General features: G+C 37.9%; 2 protein-coding genes across 2 annotated transcripts; both read left to right on the forward strand.

Annotated features, from left to right (window-relative positions):
• LOC104743642 (cation-chloride cotransporter 1-like) lies at window positions 396-1,641 on the forward strand. Its single transcript, XM_010464697.2, has 4 exons — window positions 396-504; window positions 697-797; window positions 957-1,018; window positions 1,364-1,641. The coding sequence occupies exons 1-4, from the start codon at window positions 400-402 to the stop codon at window positions 1,639-1,641; spliced, it is 546 nt and encodes a 181-aa protein (XP_010462999.1). The 5' UTR covers window positions 396-399.
• On the forward strand, window positions 1,690-4,038 carry LOC104743644 (cation-chloride cotransporter 1-like). Its single transcript, XM_010464698.1, has 5 exons — window positions 1,690-1,772; window positions 1,899-2,093; window positions 2,395-2,795; window positions 2,928-3,089; window positions 3,248-4,038. Exons 1-5 carry the CDS (start codon window positions 1,717-1,719, stop codon window positions 4,036-4,038), a joined length of 1,605 nt encoding a protein of 534 aa, XP_010463000.1. The 5' UTR covers window positions 1,690-1,716.

Here is a 17,811-nt window from a genome sequence, read left to right on the forward strand (position 1 = left end):
CTGGTCACATTGGTAGATGGGTTGCATAAGTCTACTAGGTAATTTATATTTTGGCTGCTTCCTTACTGCTGGTAAAGAGAATCCTCCAAGGTTAACTTCTAGTTTAAAGAATCAAGCATGGGCGCAGGAATATTCCAAACTCTACCATGGAAAATTATTGTTGAATGTTTCGTCTATTGCTTAATTTATAATTTCCATAATATTATGCATTTCGTTGCAGCCTCCTGCTCTCAAGATGGGTACAATGATGGGAGTTTTCGTTCCCTGCTTGCAAAACATATTAGGAATTATATACTATATCCGTTTCACATGGAAAGACTGCAACTCCTTGATATTTCACAGCATATTATAAAGTCATTATAGCCTGCCTCAATCTGTTCAATATTCAGGATTGTTGGTATGGCTGGTATTGGACAAGGTCTGGTATTGGTATTGCTCTGTGGCTTATGTACATTCTTGACGACGATATCTCTGAGTGCTATTGCAACAAATGGCGCAATGAAGGTAATTCTTTTTTTCTATTATATCACCTGAATTTTCTTTGAATAAAATCTGTGAAACCATAGTTAAAAATATATCTCCTACTGTTGGGTCTCGGGTCCAGCGTTGGCACCCCTCGTTAATTTCTATTTCCTTTGTGATTAAACAATAGACAGTAATATCAAGTTTATTAATAAATTTTTGTGTTACTTCCAGGGTGGAGGACCATATTACCTCATTGGTCGCGCTCTTGGTCCAGAAGTTGGGATTAGCATAGGTTTGTGCTTCTTCCTTGGCAATGCAGTTGCTGGAGCTCTGTAAGTGTAAATCCTAGATCCTTTCAAGGAATCTATCTTTTGAAAAAGTCTTTAGCTTGACACTCATTCCATTAAGTTGTTGGTGCTCTGTTTAGTTTCACATGGTCGCCAAGTGGTTCTAATAACTACTTTTTTTTGCTTTCTTCCTAATCATTGTAGGTATGTTTTAGGTGCCGTGGAGACTTTTCTAAAAGCATTCCCTGCTGCTGGGATTTTTAGAGGTATTAATTACTGTGAAACTTTTAACAACTAGACATGTGAACTAGCAGAGGGCTTAGAGGACTTATAGCAAATCTTAGTAATTTGTTATTTTTTTATATCTGCCATTATTCTTGTCTACACCACAACTTTATAATGCTAGTATTGACACCTGAGATTTGTTTCATCAGTTTGTTGGAACTGAGAAAGCGTTTATGCAAATTCAGGATTTTGGAAGAAACAAAAGACTGTGTTATTGAAAATCTTGAGTTTTATTTAACAAAAATCTTGCTTGTTTCCCTGAGGACATGATCTATAGCCTAAAAGTCACATTTAGTCATATAGCTGTGTTTCATTTCTAATTGCAGAAACTATCACAAAGGTTAATGGAACAGCAGTCTCCGAATCAATACAAAGCCCGTACTCACATGACTTGCAGATTTATGGAATTGTTGTGACGATCCTTCTTTGCTTCATTGTGTTTGGCGGCAATCGGGTTGCACCTGCTTTCCTCGTACCTGTTTTGCTCTCTATCTTCTGCATATTCATCGGGATATTTTTGGCAAAGACAGTTGACCCTGACAGTAAGTCGTTTCTTGATATTGTTAGAAAGAGGTGTGGTCTTTTGTTTTCCCTGAAAGGCTAACCTTCCTTTTGTTCCTTTTTATAATTTGGAACTGGGGCTTGCGTTTAAAAAGAGAACTGGGGCTCTGCTTATTAAATGACAAATGATGCGGGAATTCCTGATCCAACTGGAGGCACGTACTGGAGCTTCAAGTGAGTAACTTCCAGAGATTGTGTTGCCTATGATCGAAAAACTTTAGTTATGGTTTATGTTAGAATTAATTTTCTGTTCAGTTGTTACTCTGAAATTTATTTCCCCTTCTTGTTGGTTCTTTTCAGTGAGCTGGTGGGTCTATTTTTCCCTGCTGTAACAGGAATTATGGCTGGTTCAAATCGATCAGCTTCCCTGAAAGACACACAAAGATCAATACCTGTTGGAACGTTGGCTGCCACTCTGACCACAACCTCGCTATATTTGATCTCTGTGTTGTTTTTTGGAGCTGTTGCGACCCGTAATAAACTTTTGACTGATAGGTAACGACTTTATTCATCGTGTGGATTATCTTTTTTTTTTTTTTCACAGCTGATCTGTTGTGTTTTCATAGCGAGAAGTGTCCTGGTGGAAATGCAAAAACCCACTTGTTACTTGCATCGTGTCTTGAGTGTGGTTAAACCTGAAAGAAACTAAAATAACCTCATGTTCTTTATATACTACACACATTTATATGTCAGAAAAGATTTATCTTGTCTGGTCACAGAGACGGTGTTCTTTTAAGTACTTCAACACCAAGCTTACATTATGAACTTTTTCTAATTCAATTTCCCTCTATTGCAGGCTACTTACTGCTACAATTGCTTGGCCTTTCCCTGCCATTGTTCACGTTGGAATCATCCTTTCAACCTTAGGGGCTGCTCTCCAGAGTTTGACAGGGGCCCCACGGTTACTTGCAGCTATAGCAAATGATGATATTCTCCCCATCCTCAATTATTTTAAAGTTGCAGATACTAGTGAACCTCACATAGCGACGCTTTTCACAGCATTTATCTGCATAGGATGTGTTGTTATTGGAAATCTGGATCTTATCACACCAACTGTGACTATGTTTTATCTTTTATGCTATTCGGGAGTAAACCTGTCTTGTTTCCTGCTCGATCTTCTTGATGCTCCAAGTTGGCGTCCACGGTGGAAATACCATCATTGGAGCCTTTCCTTTGTTGGAGCCTCACTGTGCATAGGTATCAATTTCCATATACTCACTGAATAAAATGTCTTTGGTACTGTCTTCCTATATAGTATATTCATACCTGAAGCTCGAAATGTCTTATTGTAAAGACTTGTTGATTTTTCAATTTTCTCTACTGTAACAGTGATCATGTTCTTGATTTCCTGGTCGTTCACTGTGGTTGCCATTGCACTTGCAAGTCTTATATACAAATATGTTGGCCTAAAAGGAAAGGCCGGGGACTGGGGGGATGGTTTCAAGAGTGCATATTTCCAGTTGGCCCTTCGTAGTCTCAGGTCACTCGGAGGTGAGCTGCATAAATTTATTTTGCTTGTAACCAACGGGTTATTTAATATATATTCTCCAAGTTCCATAATGCTGAACCTGCCATATCTATTTGATTCAGTAAGAGATAGTCCATGTATTTATGCTAATCACATGTACTGTCTTTTCTCCTAACTGTAGCAAATCAAGTGCACCCCAAGAACTGGTATCCAATTCCCCTTGTTTTCTGCAGACCGTGGGGACAGCTCCCAGAAAATGTTCCGTGCCACCCTAAGTTGGCTGATTTTGCGAACTGTATGAAGAAAAAAGGTCGTGGAATGTCGATCTTTGTCTCGATATTAGATGGTGACTACTATGAATGTGCTGAAGAAGCAAAGGAAGCCTGCAAACAACTAGCCACCTACATTGAGTACAAGCGTTGCGAAGGTGTAGCTGAAATCGTTGTAGCACCAAACATGACCGAAGGGTTCCGTGGTATCATCCAGACAATGGGACTAGGAAATCTCAAACCCAACATCGTGGTAATGCGGTACCCTGAGATCTGGCGCAGAGAAAATCTAACAGAGATTCCGTCCACATTTGTTGGGATAATCAACGACTGCATAACAGCAAACAAAGCTGTTGTCATCATCAAAGGGTTAGACGAATGGCCAAACGAGTACCAAAGGCAGTATGGAACAATCGACTTGTACTGGATTGTCAGAGATGGTGGTCTCATGCTTCTTCTCTCACAGCTTCTTCTCACGAAAGAAAGCTTTGAAAGCTGCAAAATCCAACTCTTCTGCATAGCTGAAGAGGATTCAGACGCGGAAGCACTCAAAGCAGATGTGAAGAAATTCCTCTACGATCTCAGAATGCAAGCAGAAGTAATTGTCGTCACGATGAAATCATGGGATATAAGATCCGAAGGAAACAGCCAAGAAGATTCATTGGGAGCTTTTGATGCAGCACAGAGACGAATCTCAGATTGAAAGTAAAAGAGAGTAACTTTGTGGATAACCGAACTTTGTATTATTTCAGCTCAAACTTTACAATTGCCATCAATGGCTTATTTATGCAGTAACCTTAAACCTAGTGTCTCCTGACAGATGTCAACATTAGCTTACACATACAGAATCAAGGGCTGCAAATTGGTTTGATAATATCATAGTTGGTTTGCAGGTTGACTGCTTTATGATTGTTTCAGCCTTGTGATCTTGACACGCGACTACTTTCTTTCCTTCTTTTATCTTGGCTCTATGTGCAATAAACGCAGCTTCCTCCTTTGTTCCGTTTGTTTTGTCTTGGAGTGAAGCTGTCTCTTTTCCTTTAGACAGAGAGATTGTAGCAGTCGATCTTTGAGCACATGCGACATCGTTTTGTATTTCTTGGATTTTGGTTGAAAGCAAATACTCTGCTTCATTTGGTGTCTTCGTCCTTAGTCTGCTATCAACCCCCCTCAAACTTAGTGTGGGAGGTAGTCCTACACCAAGTTTGCTTCTGAGAAACGCAAATGTACCAAGAGGAAGAGACTTGGTAAATATGTCGGCTATCTGTTGTTCGCCTGGGATGTGAGTGACCACCAAAGTCTTCATGGCAACCCGTTCTCTGATATAATGATAGTCGACATCGAAATGCTTTGTGCGAGCATGATATGCAGGATTTGCAGTTAAGTACACTGCAGAGAGATTATCACAATACAGCTCCGGTGTTTGAGGTAAAGGGATGTTGAGCTCTCGCAGTACTGAACTGACCCATTTGATTTAAGAAGCTGTCTCAGACAGAGACCGATACTCTGCCTCAGTAGAACTTTTGGAGACCGTTGGCTGCTTTCTTGAAGACCATGAGATGAAATTACGTCCAAGATAGGTACAATATCCTCCCACAGAACGTCGTCCCTCTTTACAGTTTGCATAGTCACTATCATTGTATGCCTTAAGATCAAAGTTGGTGTTACGCCAGAAGGTAATACCCATTGTGATGGTACCTTTTATATACCTGAGAATCCTCTTCAGAAGTTGAAAATCTGCAACTGATGGTTTGTGCATCTTCTGACAGACATAATTTACTGAAAATTGAATGTCCGGTCTTATTAATGTGAGGTATTGAAGTTTTCCTGCCAGGCTTCGAAAGTAAGTTGGATCGGAGAATTCTGCCTGTTTTTCCTTAACTCTGTCGAGGTCCAGAGGAAGAGGCGTTGGCATGGGTGAACAATGCTCCATGGCTGCAGCAACGAGTAAGTCCTCTGCATACTTCTGTTGTGACATGAACATCCCAGCTTGAAAATTCTGTATTTGAATGCCAAGAAAATAATGTGCCTGACCAAGATCTTTCATTCAGAACTGCTTATTGAGTTCATCAAGTAAGTAATTGAGGGCTCCCGAGTTATTTCCTGTAATCACCATGTCATCCACATAGAGAAGAAGGAGTATGTTATCTCAATTGCGATCATACACAAAGAGAGATGGGTCTTGCCAACTGCATTTGAATCCAAATTCCAACAAGAAACTGCTGAATTTATCATACCACGCTCGTGGAGACTGTTTGAGTCCGTAAAGAGACTTATGCAGGAGGCAAACATGATCTGGTTTATCCTTGTCAATGAATCCAGCAGGTTGTCTCATGTAAACCGTTTCTTGCAAATCACCATGGAGAAATGCGTTCTTTACGTCCATTTGTTTGAGCTCCCAGTTTCGTACCGTTGCAGTATGAAGAACCATTATGACAGTTGGAGTTCGAACAACAGGACTATACGTCTTTAGGTAGTCAATTCCTTCCTCTTGATCGTATCCCTTCGCTACCAGGCGAGCCTTAAGCTTGTTTAATGTACCATCAGTGATGTGTCTGTATTTTATAGGATTTTAACAATGGTTTTTACACTTGTTTTGAGTCTTGTTAGGTCTTAGTGTGTTTTTAGAGTCTTTTTAATCTTTTGTGAGTCTGTACAGGTTCTAGGCTACTTTGGAAGGAAACTGAGTATTTTGGGGATGAAGACAAGCATCTGAAGCTGATTTGGTGAAGACTGATCGGACTAGCAAGCAGATGGAGCAAACACAGAAAAAGTGTCCAGGATCGGCTGATCCACATTCAGATCGACCGATCCCGTACCCGACTCAAGTTTTCTTTTTTTGTTTTAAACCGACTTTTAGGGTTTTATTTTGATATTTAAGTTAGAGGCTCGGCCTCTAGAGACATAAGCTTTATTTTTCTGAGACTATTTTGTATTGAGAGCTGAGGGAGAAGATCTCTAATCCTTCTTGACACTTTGGAGAAGATTTCTAAACCCTATTTTCTATTCTTTTGCAATTCAATTATGTTATCTTCATCATTGATTTGTTGTTTCTGTTTCTCTATGGCTGAGTAGTTTCACTGTTGGGTTTAGGGTTTCAGAAAGGGTTTTTATGATTTATTGATGCTAGATTTGTTAGATTAGGGATTGATCTTATTGTTCTTCATCTATTGTTGTTCTTAATGCTTAAGCTAGATTGATCATCTAGTTTATGATCATAGGTTTAATTCATCGGGGCACCAAAAGTGTTGTTGAGTTGCTGGAAAAGAACTTAGGTGAGCAAGGTGGACCTTAGCTAATGAAAGTTGAAGTTGAGGCACCTTGTGAACTTATCAAACCTGAACTTGTTAATGCTTGCTTGTTTTGCTGGATTCAAACGAAAGTTTAGGATTTAGTAATTTCATTGCTTAGATAGTTATCGCTGCGAAAGTAGGATATCTTTACAAACGTGATTTGAGTTCAAGAATAGAACGGACAGATGCCCGAAGAGTTCTACCGTTGACGACTGTGTTTAATGCATCCCTATCTAATCATCTAAATTCGTGATCATAGTCCCTAATGATTCCCTGCACCCAACGTTTTCTCTTGAGATTTAAAACACTCTTTTATTTACTCCTTTGTTAGTGACTTTCAAACACAAACTTCTTTTGTCTTAGTTATACTTGATCTTGATAATTTCATAGTGCATTGTTTGGTCTTTGTAGATTCGATCCTAAAGTGTTACAACGATACCACTAGATCGTGGTGGAGTACACATTGGGTTAATTGACCTATTGATCAATTTGGCGCCGTTGCCGGGGACCAAAATGATTGCCTTTGAAATTCTAAATTTAGATTTAGTCTAAGATTTATTTTATTTTTATTTACTAATTAGTTCTTTTGTTCTTTCTCTTGTGTTTCAGGTGTATGCAAACAAGAAGTCAAAAGCCTATTGATTTGCGTATATTGCATAACGAAGAGTTAGCACGACTTAAACGGGAAAACAGAAAGACAAAAGCTGAACTTGATAGGATGGCGGATGGACAGAATGCAGATGGTCGTGAGCCTAACCCACCAGCACGGCAACCCACCTTGAGGGATGAAGATGCTCACAACAGGCTATTTGCGAATCGGTCTGCGATTCAACCTCTTGCTCCTTTGGCTCAGAATCGTGTGTTTAATGGATTAGCATCAGAGAGCCCTTTGGACCATATTGAAGCTTTTGAGAGATTGGCTAGTACTACGAGGTCTAATGGAGTTCCATATGATTACCTCATGTTGACTTTGTTCCAATTCTCTTTAGGAGATAAAGCATTGAGATGGCTAAATCTCTTGGACCGAGGATCACTTACCACTTGGGAGCAATGTAGAGAAGCGTTTTTAAACCACTTCTACACTAAGTCACGATCAGCTATGTTAAGGAGCAAGATTACAACCTTCTCACAAGGTGGTACAGAGTCTTTTTGTGAAGCGTGGGAGAGATTCAAGGAGTATATGAGGGAATGTCCTCATCATGGCTTTTCACAAGAGAATCTTATGAACATCTTCTATGGAGGAATTGACCAGAAGTACCAGATGGCACTCGATACTGCCAGCAGAGGAGATTTTTCTACTAACACTGCCGCTGAAGCAAACCTCTTGATCGAAAACCTTGCAGCGAGTAACAGCAATCATAGCCATGAGTATGATCGTTCTGTGCGTGTTGTTAGCTCCGTGAATACAGATGTTATTAAGAATCTCACTGCCAAGGTAGACCTTCTTTTGAAGAGAGATCAGCAAGCTATCAGCATGTGCGACNATTTATTTTATTTTTATTTACTAATTAGTTCTTTTGTTCTTTCTCTTGTGTTTCAGGTGTATGCAAACAAGAAGTCAAAAGCCTATTGATTTGCGTATATTGCATAACGAAGAGTTAGCACGACTTAAACGGGAAAACAGAAAGACAAAAGCTGAACTTGATAGGATGGCGGATGGACAGAATGCAGATGGTCGTGAGCCTAACCCACCAGCACGGCAACCCACCTTGAGGGATGAAGATGCTCACAACAGGCTATTTGCGAATCGGTCTGCGATTCAACCTCTTGCTCCTTTGGCTCAGAATCGTGTGTTTAATGGATTAGCATCAGAGAGCCCTTTGGACCATATTGAAGCTTTTGAGAGATTGGCTAGTACTACGAGGTCTAATGGAGTTCCATATGATTACCTCATGTTGACTTTGTTCCAATTCTCTTTAGGAGATAAAGCATTGAGATGGCTAAATCTCTTGGACCGAGGATCACTTACCACTTGGGAGCAATGTAGAGAAGCGTTTTTAAACCACTTCTACACTAAGTCACGATCAGCTATGTTAAGGAGCAAGATTACAACCTTCTCACAAGGTGGTACAGAGTCTTTTTGTGAAGCGTGGGAGAGATTCAAGGAGTATATGAGGGAATGTCCTCATCATGGCTTTTCACAAGAGAATCTTATGAACATCTTCTATGGAGGAATTGACCAGAAGTACCAGATGGCACTCGATACTGCCAGCAGAGGAGATTTTTCTACTAACACTGCCGCTGAAGCAAACCTCTTGATCGAAAACCTTGCAGCGAGTAACAGCAATCATAGCCATGAGTATGATCGTTCTGTGCGTGTTGTTAGCTCCGTGAATACAGATGTTATTAAGAGTCTCACTGCCAAGGTAGACCTTCTTTTGAAGAGAGATCAGCAAGCTGTCAACATGTGCGACGGGCAGACGGGTGCGTATCAGCAAGTTGGAGTAAATTCAGGTTTTGAGGGGACAGAGGAGCTGAACTATGTAGGAGGACAAGGGAACTATCAGAATCATGGGTTCAATCAGAATTATAGAAATCATCCTAATCTCTCCTTCAGAAGCACCAACGTTGAGAATCCTCAGGATCAGGTGTATCCTCCATATAATCAACAAGGTAACTTCCCGCAAGGATTTCAGAACAAAGGTTATGGATTTAATAGCTCAAATGTCCAAGGATACCACGCTCCATCTGCAGCTCCACAAGATAACAAACTCGAATTGATGATGCAAGCACTGCTGGACGGCCATAAGAAAAGTTCTGTTGAGATTAATGTCAAGATTGATAGCATGTACAATGATTTGAATGAGAAATTTGAGAGGTTGAGTTCACGTGTTGATTCTATTGATAATAGAGTCTCTGTTATTTCTTCTAGCTCTAAGAACAAAGAGTCATGCAATGCTATAACACTCCATGATGGGATTGAAGATGAGCTGAGTTGTGCTGTGATCAGTCCTGAGGCCAGACCGACCAGTCCCATCCATTCTGATAATTCGAGTATGATCTCCAGAGAAGTTGGATCGACCAGTCCCCCTATAGATCAGTCTATCCCATCAATAACACAGAACCTGCCTCGGAAAGTCTCAGATCGACCGATCTACGTCCAGACCGGCCAGTCCCTGTTGTAGGTATGGAAAAACCCAACTCAGTTGTTCCTAATATGAATACCAAGGAATCAATTCTTGTGGAATCAAAGCCCTCTAGGCCACACATTCCTTTTCCAAGAAGACATGAGAAGAGACCTCTGGATGAAAAGAAGTATGCTCGGTACAAAGAAGTTATGAGTGAGTTCACCGCTGACATTCCTTTTACAGAGGCAGTAAAGCATATCTCTTTGTTTAAGAAGGTTTACAATGATGTTTTGGTTGAAGAAAAGGATTTGGTGGAGGTTAAGGCGTTCTTGGCTTGAGAGAAGAACATTCATGCTCCAGCTTTGAAAAGACTACCCAAGTTAGAAGATCCAGGAAAATTTGTTGTTCCATGCTCCATCCTAGGAGTGAACTTTGANTTGAGATGGCTAAATCTCTTGGACCGAGGATCACTTACCACTTGGGAGCAATGTAGAGAAGCGTTTTTAAACAACTTCTACACTAAGTCACGATCAGCTATGTTAAGGAGCAAGATTACAACCTTCTCACAAGGTGGTACAGAGTCTTTTTGTGAAGCGTGGGAGAGATTCAAGGAGTATATGAGGGAATGTCCTCATCAGGGCTTTTCACAAGAGAATCTTATGAACATCTTCTATGGAGGAATTGACCAGAATTACCAAATGGCACTCGATACTGCCAGCAGAGGAGATTTTTCTACTAACACTGCCGCTGAAGCAAACCTCTTGATCGAAAACCTTGCAGCGAGTAACAACAATCATAGTCATGAGTATGATCGTTCTGTGCATGTTGTTAGATCCGTGAATACAANCTCTAAAGTTTGCAAATGCTGTCAGCATGACTCCACAAGGCTTCATTAATAATTTAGATGTTCAAGTTGGGAGTTGCTTGGTTGCTACAGATTTTCATGTTGTCGAAATGAGCGAGGGTTCTGAAATGCCTTTGATTCTTGGGAGACCTTTCTTAGCAACAGTGGGAGCAGTTGTTGACTTGCCTAATAAGAGGATAACTTTCTCTAACATTGATGATAAGGTCTTCTACAACGCAATCACTGCAAATGAAGCTATACGACATGGCTCTTGTCTAGTTGTAGAACATGAGAAGAAGGTGGATGTCATGATATTGGGAGAGACTGGTGATAAGAATGAGGTCAACGAAGTCCTGGATGGAGACATTCATTCTCCTAAGAAGAGGTCTAAGAAGGTTAAGAAGAGATACAAGCCGAAGATAGAGAAAGAGATACGAGATCTTCACATAACCTTGGTACCCTAGAAATATGTTAGAGACACCATTGAGTACAAGGTGAAGTGTAAAGGAAAATCTCGGCCTTTCTCTAAAGTTAAAGCCATCTTCACTCTAGAGTTTAAAGAGAAAGGCCAAGAAGCAATGGATGATATGCTGAAAAAGATTTTGGAGCTTAAGCTGACGAACTGGAGAGCTTGTTCTGATATGAGTTCTCATCCTCCCATCACTTGACACCTGAAACCACGGTCAAGCTATAGACCTTAAGCAAGCGCTTATGGGAGGCAACCCATGGGGTTTGTGCTGGCTTACCCTTTAATTTTTATTTGTCTTAGGATTTTGGTTTTGTTTTTAGGATTTATTACGGTGAAATCACGTCCGGTGTTAAGTGTTTACAGGAACAGGTTCCAAACGCAGAAGATGCGAAATTTTTTTGTTCCATGAGCTTTGGATCGGTCGATCCTCCTTATAGATCGATCGATCCCGTTGGTTTGCTGCGGGTATCTCCAAGTTCAATAATGTTGTAGATCGGTCGATCCCTCCCTGAGACCGGTTGGTCCCCACCCTTTCCAACACCACTCCAACACCAGATGCACGATTACCAGTTTTTCATTCTTTTCCTTTCTTTTTATTTTTCATTTTTCTTATTTTCTTTGTGGGATTCGTCCTTTTTCTTGGCTTTGCTTTCACACCGGGACGGTGTGAAGTAAGTCTGGGGGAGGGATGTCTCCAAGTTACTAATGTCTTTTTCTTTGGTTGTTACCTTTTGATTTTTCAAGTCTTTGAGTCATTTTCTTATTTTTATTGAGTCAAAAATTTGGAATTTATGAGCTTTTCTAGGAATTTCTGCTTTGATCTAACACTCTTATAATTGCTTTAAGTACTTTTGATTTTTGAATGAAGCTTGGAATGAACATGAGCAGGCTCAACATGCCCCAAAAGACCCTCACCGAAGAGGACATTAAGTTGATCCACCGTTGTCTCTAGCTTTGACAGGACTTAACCGGATTTAATTTCTTGCCTTGGGACTTGGTATACATCGGACAAGACTCCTCCCTTAAGACTTACAAGACATGCATCTCCTCACAAATTATGCTTCCCCTCTCTCTTCCCTTCATTACTCAATAAAAAAAAGAGAAAAGAGAAGAAAGAAAGAACAAGAAGAGGATATAGGTAATAAAGAAGTGATCCGAGGGTTGTGCGTAAACTCGTGCATCCTTCGGAGCTCATGGAAATCTGTCCACAAGAATCCACAAGAAAAGAGCAAAGGATTGATAAAAAAAATACAATTATACCTTAGAAAATTAGGGAGAAATCAATCCTTTGGAAGTGAGAAAAAAGAGAGGAAAGGAAGCATATGTAGGAAGTCTTGGGCATTAAAAGGTTGAAGGAGTCTAAAAGTTTAATGATCGATACTTCCATGGTAAGACCGCACCTTTTTACTAATCTGATGTAGAGAGACAACGATGGGGAGACTGAAGGTTCTCTAAGGCTATGGAGTTCAGAGTAGGGAGTGTTGATCCTAATCATGGGCAGAGTACAAAAAGTAGTTCTTGATTTGATGTGATGAAGAGTGCAAAGCAGCGGTTCCCAAGCATTTGTGAGTTTCCACTTTCAAACCTTTACTCTGTTCCTGAGTTGTTGTCTGTTCTTGCTTGAGGACAAGCAAAGATTCAAGTCCGGGGGAATTGATGTGTCTGTATTTTATAGGATTTTAACAATGGTTTTTACACTTGTTTTGAGTCTTTTGTTAGGTCTTAGTGTGTTTTTAGAGTCTTTTTAGTCTTTTGTGAGTCTGTACAGGTTCTAGGCTACTTTGGAAGGAAACTGAGTATTTTGGGGATGAAGACAAGCATCTGAAGCTAATTTGGTGAAGACTGATCGGACTTGCAAGCAGATGGAGCAAACACAGAAAAAAGCATCCAGGATCGGCTGATCCACATTCAGATCGACCGATCATGTACCCGACTCAAGTTTTCCTTTTTCGTTTTAAACCGACTTTTAGGGTTTTATTTTGATATTTAAGTTAGAGGCTCGGCCTCCAGAGACATAAGCTTTATTTTTCTGAGACTATTTTGTATTGAGAGCTGAGGGAAAAGATCTCTAATCCTTCTTGACACTTTGGAGAAGATTTCTAAACCCTGTTTTCTATTCTTTTGCAATTCAATTATGCTATCTTCATCATTGATTTGCTGTTTCTGTTTCTCTATGGCTGAGTAGTTTCACTGTTGGGTTTAGGGTTTCAGAAAGGGTTTTTATGATTTATTGATGCTAGATTTGTTAGATTAGGGATTGATCTTATTGTTCTTCATCTATTGTTGTTCTTAATGCTTAAGCTAGATTGATCACCTAGTTTATGATCATAGGTTTAATTCATCGGGGCACCAAAAGTGTTGTTGAGTTGCTGGAAAAGAACTTAGGTGAGCAAGGTGGACCTTAGCCAACGAAAGTTGAATTTGAGGCACCTTGTGAACTTATCAAACCTGAACTTGTTAATGCTTGCTTGTTTTGCTGGATTCAAACGAAATTTTAGGATTTAGTAATTTCATTGCTTAGATAGTTATCGCTGCGAAAGTAGGATATCTTTACAAACGTGATTTGAGTTCAAGAATTGTGTTTAATGCATCCCTATCTAATCATCTAAATTCGTGATCATAGTCCCTAATGATTCCCTGCACCCAACGTTTTCTCTTTAGATTTAAAACACTCTTTTATTTACTGCTTTGTTAGTGACATTCAAACACAAACTTCTTTTGTCTTAGCTATACTTGATCTTGATAATTTCATAGTGCATTGTTTGGTCTTTGTGGATTCGATCCTGAAGTGTTACAACGATACCACTAGATCGTGGTAGAGTACACATTGGGTTTAATTGACTTGTTGATCAATCAGCATTGAGTTTTGTTCTGAAAACCCACTTACTGCCTAAAATATGCATATCAGGAGTTGGTGGAGTTAGAGACCAAGTGTTTGCTTCTTTGCAGTTTCCCATTTCCTCTGACATTGCAGCATTCCAACCTGGGTCTTTAAGAGCAGCAGTGACTGTCTTAGGCTCTGGATAAGAAACTTTATGTGACAACATTGCATACTTTGGATTTGGTTTTCGAATGCCCTCTTATCCTCTTGTTACCATGGGATGATCGTTGGTTACAGCCGCTACAACAACATCAGTTTCATCATCGGAGTCATCGTGATGTGGTGACATAGTATGTTGAGATGGATGAGCGCTGTCGCTAATAGAAGCAGGATCAAAGCCTGTCGTACGCTCAGAACACTCACCAATCTCAAAAACTGTTGTAGGAACATCAAGAAGTGTAGACTGAGAAGCTGCAGCAAATGGGAGAGATCAAGAGACAGGGTTCGAATCCGTTATTGGAAAATGGGAAACCGATGGTGGTGAATGAGCAACAAGTAGAGAAGTTTCTATACACAATGCTGAAACTGAACTCGACCATACTTAGTTACTCGAGGATGGCCGCGGTGGTTCTGGTTAGTCTCCCACCACCTCCGTTGAACCACCCGGCGTATTTCTACATGGAATATATGGATTTGCTGGTGGAGAATGTGCCAAGGATGTTGATCGTAAGAGGGTACCACAGAGACCTTGTGACTTTGTTTACATAGTTCAATCTCATTTTATACCCCACCAAGACTATCAAAAAAGCCTGTCCATTCAAGGTCAGTTTATTTTTATTTTATTTTACAGTTTCTAATCTCTTTATTGTAGTACAGTGAATTTTATTTTGTTGAAAAGAATTGAATTGAATATTCCTGCGAGCTATATAGTTTTTTTCTTTTCATTTTGTTTTGTTTTTGTCTTTGCAGATAGAACATCATCTCTGAGATTGTATTCTGTGACAATTCAATGCATTTCCACCTCATGGATATGGATATCTCCTGAGTTTTGGAAGATTTTGAGATAATTAGCTTTCATATAAACCTATGTATATGGTTACAGCCATAAATTTTCATATATATGGTCACCACCGCTTACTAACTCTTTCATGTTTTTATAAACAATACTTCAAAATCTCATGGACTATTCTTTAGAGGTGAAAAACGACTGAAGGATTTGTTAAAAGCATTAAAGATTTAAAGAAAGGCAACTATAATTGCAGTTTAGACTCTATTTGGTCGTTTTCTTTTCAAAGTTGTTTTAAGTGTTAAACCGGAATACTAAATACGCGTGAAAGTTGTATATCAACAACTATTGTCTGGGAATACAAACGATTATAAAAGACCAAGCAAGCAGACTTTGAAGAAGAAAAAACATAGCTTGTTGCAAGTTCAGTGAAATCTTTGCATACACTAACACACAGCAAGTATGGTATGGAATTCCTTTACTTATTTTTTGAAAAGAAGACAAAAACACTAAAAATATGAGTAATACTAAAACTACACATGTCATCAAATGCAAATCATCAGGCCTTAACATAACAACAAACTAGTTTTGCTTGGTGTCAAAAAGCCAACGGTTAGATATATATTAATTAAAAGAAAAGAGAAAAAGCAGAGTTTGTCAAGCTCTTACATTTTGGATCCTTCAAGAAATACATAAAACACATTATAAAGAGGCAATACTTTCAACGTGTTCTGGCGAGATGTGGACGCAAACTTCATCTTATATATTGTAGCAGAAAATATAGAAGGGTTGAACATCACGCAACGTTAACAGACGTTTTGAAGCAAAAATTATTTCGCCAACCTTGTTGATTCCCGAGGAAATCATGTTCGTACCCAATCCCAAAGAGAAGGGAAGCTCAAATATTTGCTTGGACCAATCATGTTTCTGCACATCCTCTAGTATCCATAAATTAAAACTGCTAAAAGGGTGGTAGGGGTGGGGTGTCTTGCAATGGAAGCTAACTTCCCTTTGTATTTTATGAGAATAGATTCACCCTCCCAGCAAACAACAGCCATAGGCGCTTTGATAAAACTTAGCCTCTCATATCTAACATCAAAACACTCAATCACCGGATTTGTATTTCGGGTGGGGTCCAAGCACCAAAATACACGAAACCATTGATGCAATGGAAGCTAACTTAACCTTTGTATTCTATGAGAATAGGTTCACCCTCCCAGCAAAACAATATCCACATGCGCTTTGATAAAACTTGTCCTCTCACATCTAACATCAAACCCCATAATCACTGGATTTTTATCCCGGACCAAAATAAGCCCAAAAATACATTAATAAATCGACACAAACATATTCGCACCTAGTGACATTATAATACTTTTGCATACTATCTCAATCTATTAACTATTTCAAAATTTTACTAAATCCAAAAATTTATAAAAACAGTTTCAAATACATACAACAAAAATAAGCATTAAAATTTTACAATGATATTTCATTTGTTTTTTACAACACATACAACAAAAATAAGAAATCAAAAATAAAATAAAAAATAAAAAATAATTTTAGGTATTGTAGAAGAGAATGAGAGAATGTGAAAATGAGATAGTAAAAGAATGCCAATATGAGAGATTGAGAGAACGCTTATTTATATAACAAGAAATGATGGAAGTTACATTTAGAATTATGGAGTTACAATAGTAATTTATTGTGTTTGAATAAAATTGAGTGGTAGAATATGATTAATGCCTAATTTATTTTGTTTTCAGTTATAATTTTATTTTAATGTGTGAGTTAAATGTATTGTGTTTATTGGGTCTTAAATATTGTTTAAAGCAATTAGAAAGCAAATAAAAAAATAAATAAATTGGAAAACATTAAATGAAAATTAACCAATAAGGAGAGACCAAAACCTTACTTTTATATATATATATATGATATATTGCTTTAAACTTTGGTTGTTTGTTGATATAAACTCAAAATATATATGATATATTGCTTTAAACCAAGTGAACGAATCAAAATTCACATGATTTGGTTGTTTGTTGATATAAACTCAACACTTACACATAATATTTCAAAATAAAAAAATATTACTTTTGAAGTGACATACTAAATTAGTTATCTTATAAAATTATATGAATTCTTCAATCTCAATAATGTTTAAAACCCCAAGGATAACTTATATTTTTTTGGTTTTTTTTTCTTTGTTTTTCACTCATAAATTTAATTTATAGTGCTAGATTTCATACTAATGGTTTCATCTTTAGAGAATTTAGTTAAATGGTATTTTTAAATTATATTTTAATTTTATATTTAAGTTCGAGTTGAATATGATTTCTTTTTTGGATCATTTTTTATTTTGATTAAAGACACAAAAACCAATTGTTTAATTATGTTCTTTTTGTTTTCAAAAACCTCAAATCATAAATATATATATATATATATATATATTATATTGATCTTTGCAGATTTATCAATTGGATCACAAAACAAAATAGTCTTTATAAATGGATAAATGGATAATTATATTGATCTTTAAATATTATATTGATCTTTATAAATTATTAAAAATGATACATGAATATGTGAGATAACCAGAGACATAATAGATAATTACATATGGATCATTTCAACTTTATGATCTTATTGTGTGGTGAATATTGTAAGGAAGTATGAAAATAATGACTTATAAGATGTTAATATAAAATAGAAAATGGAGATAAACATTTTAAAAGATTAAAATAAATATATAAGATATACATATCATACAAACTCTAAAACTAAGCTTTTACAATGATATTTGATTTGATTTTTTATAATCCATACAACAACAATAACAAAAAAAATACAAAACAAAACAAAAAAAAAGATTTGAGAGTAGAGGAGGAAGATGAGAGAATGAAAGAGTGATAGACTAAGAGAATAAAATAATGAGTATTTATAGGAAGAGAAATGATGAAAAATTACATTTACAA

The sequence above is a fragment of the Camelina sativa genome, chromosome 14 (genome assembly GCF_000633955.1).
Source record: "Camelina sativa cultivar DH55 chromosome 14, Cs, whole genome shotgun sequence".
NCBI classification, from domain to species: Eukaryota; Viridiplantae; Streptophyta; class Magnoliopsida; order Brassicales; family Brassicaceae; genus Camelina; species Camelina sativa.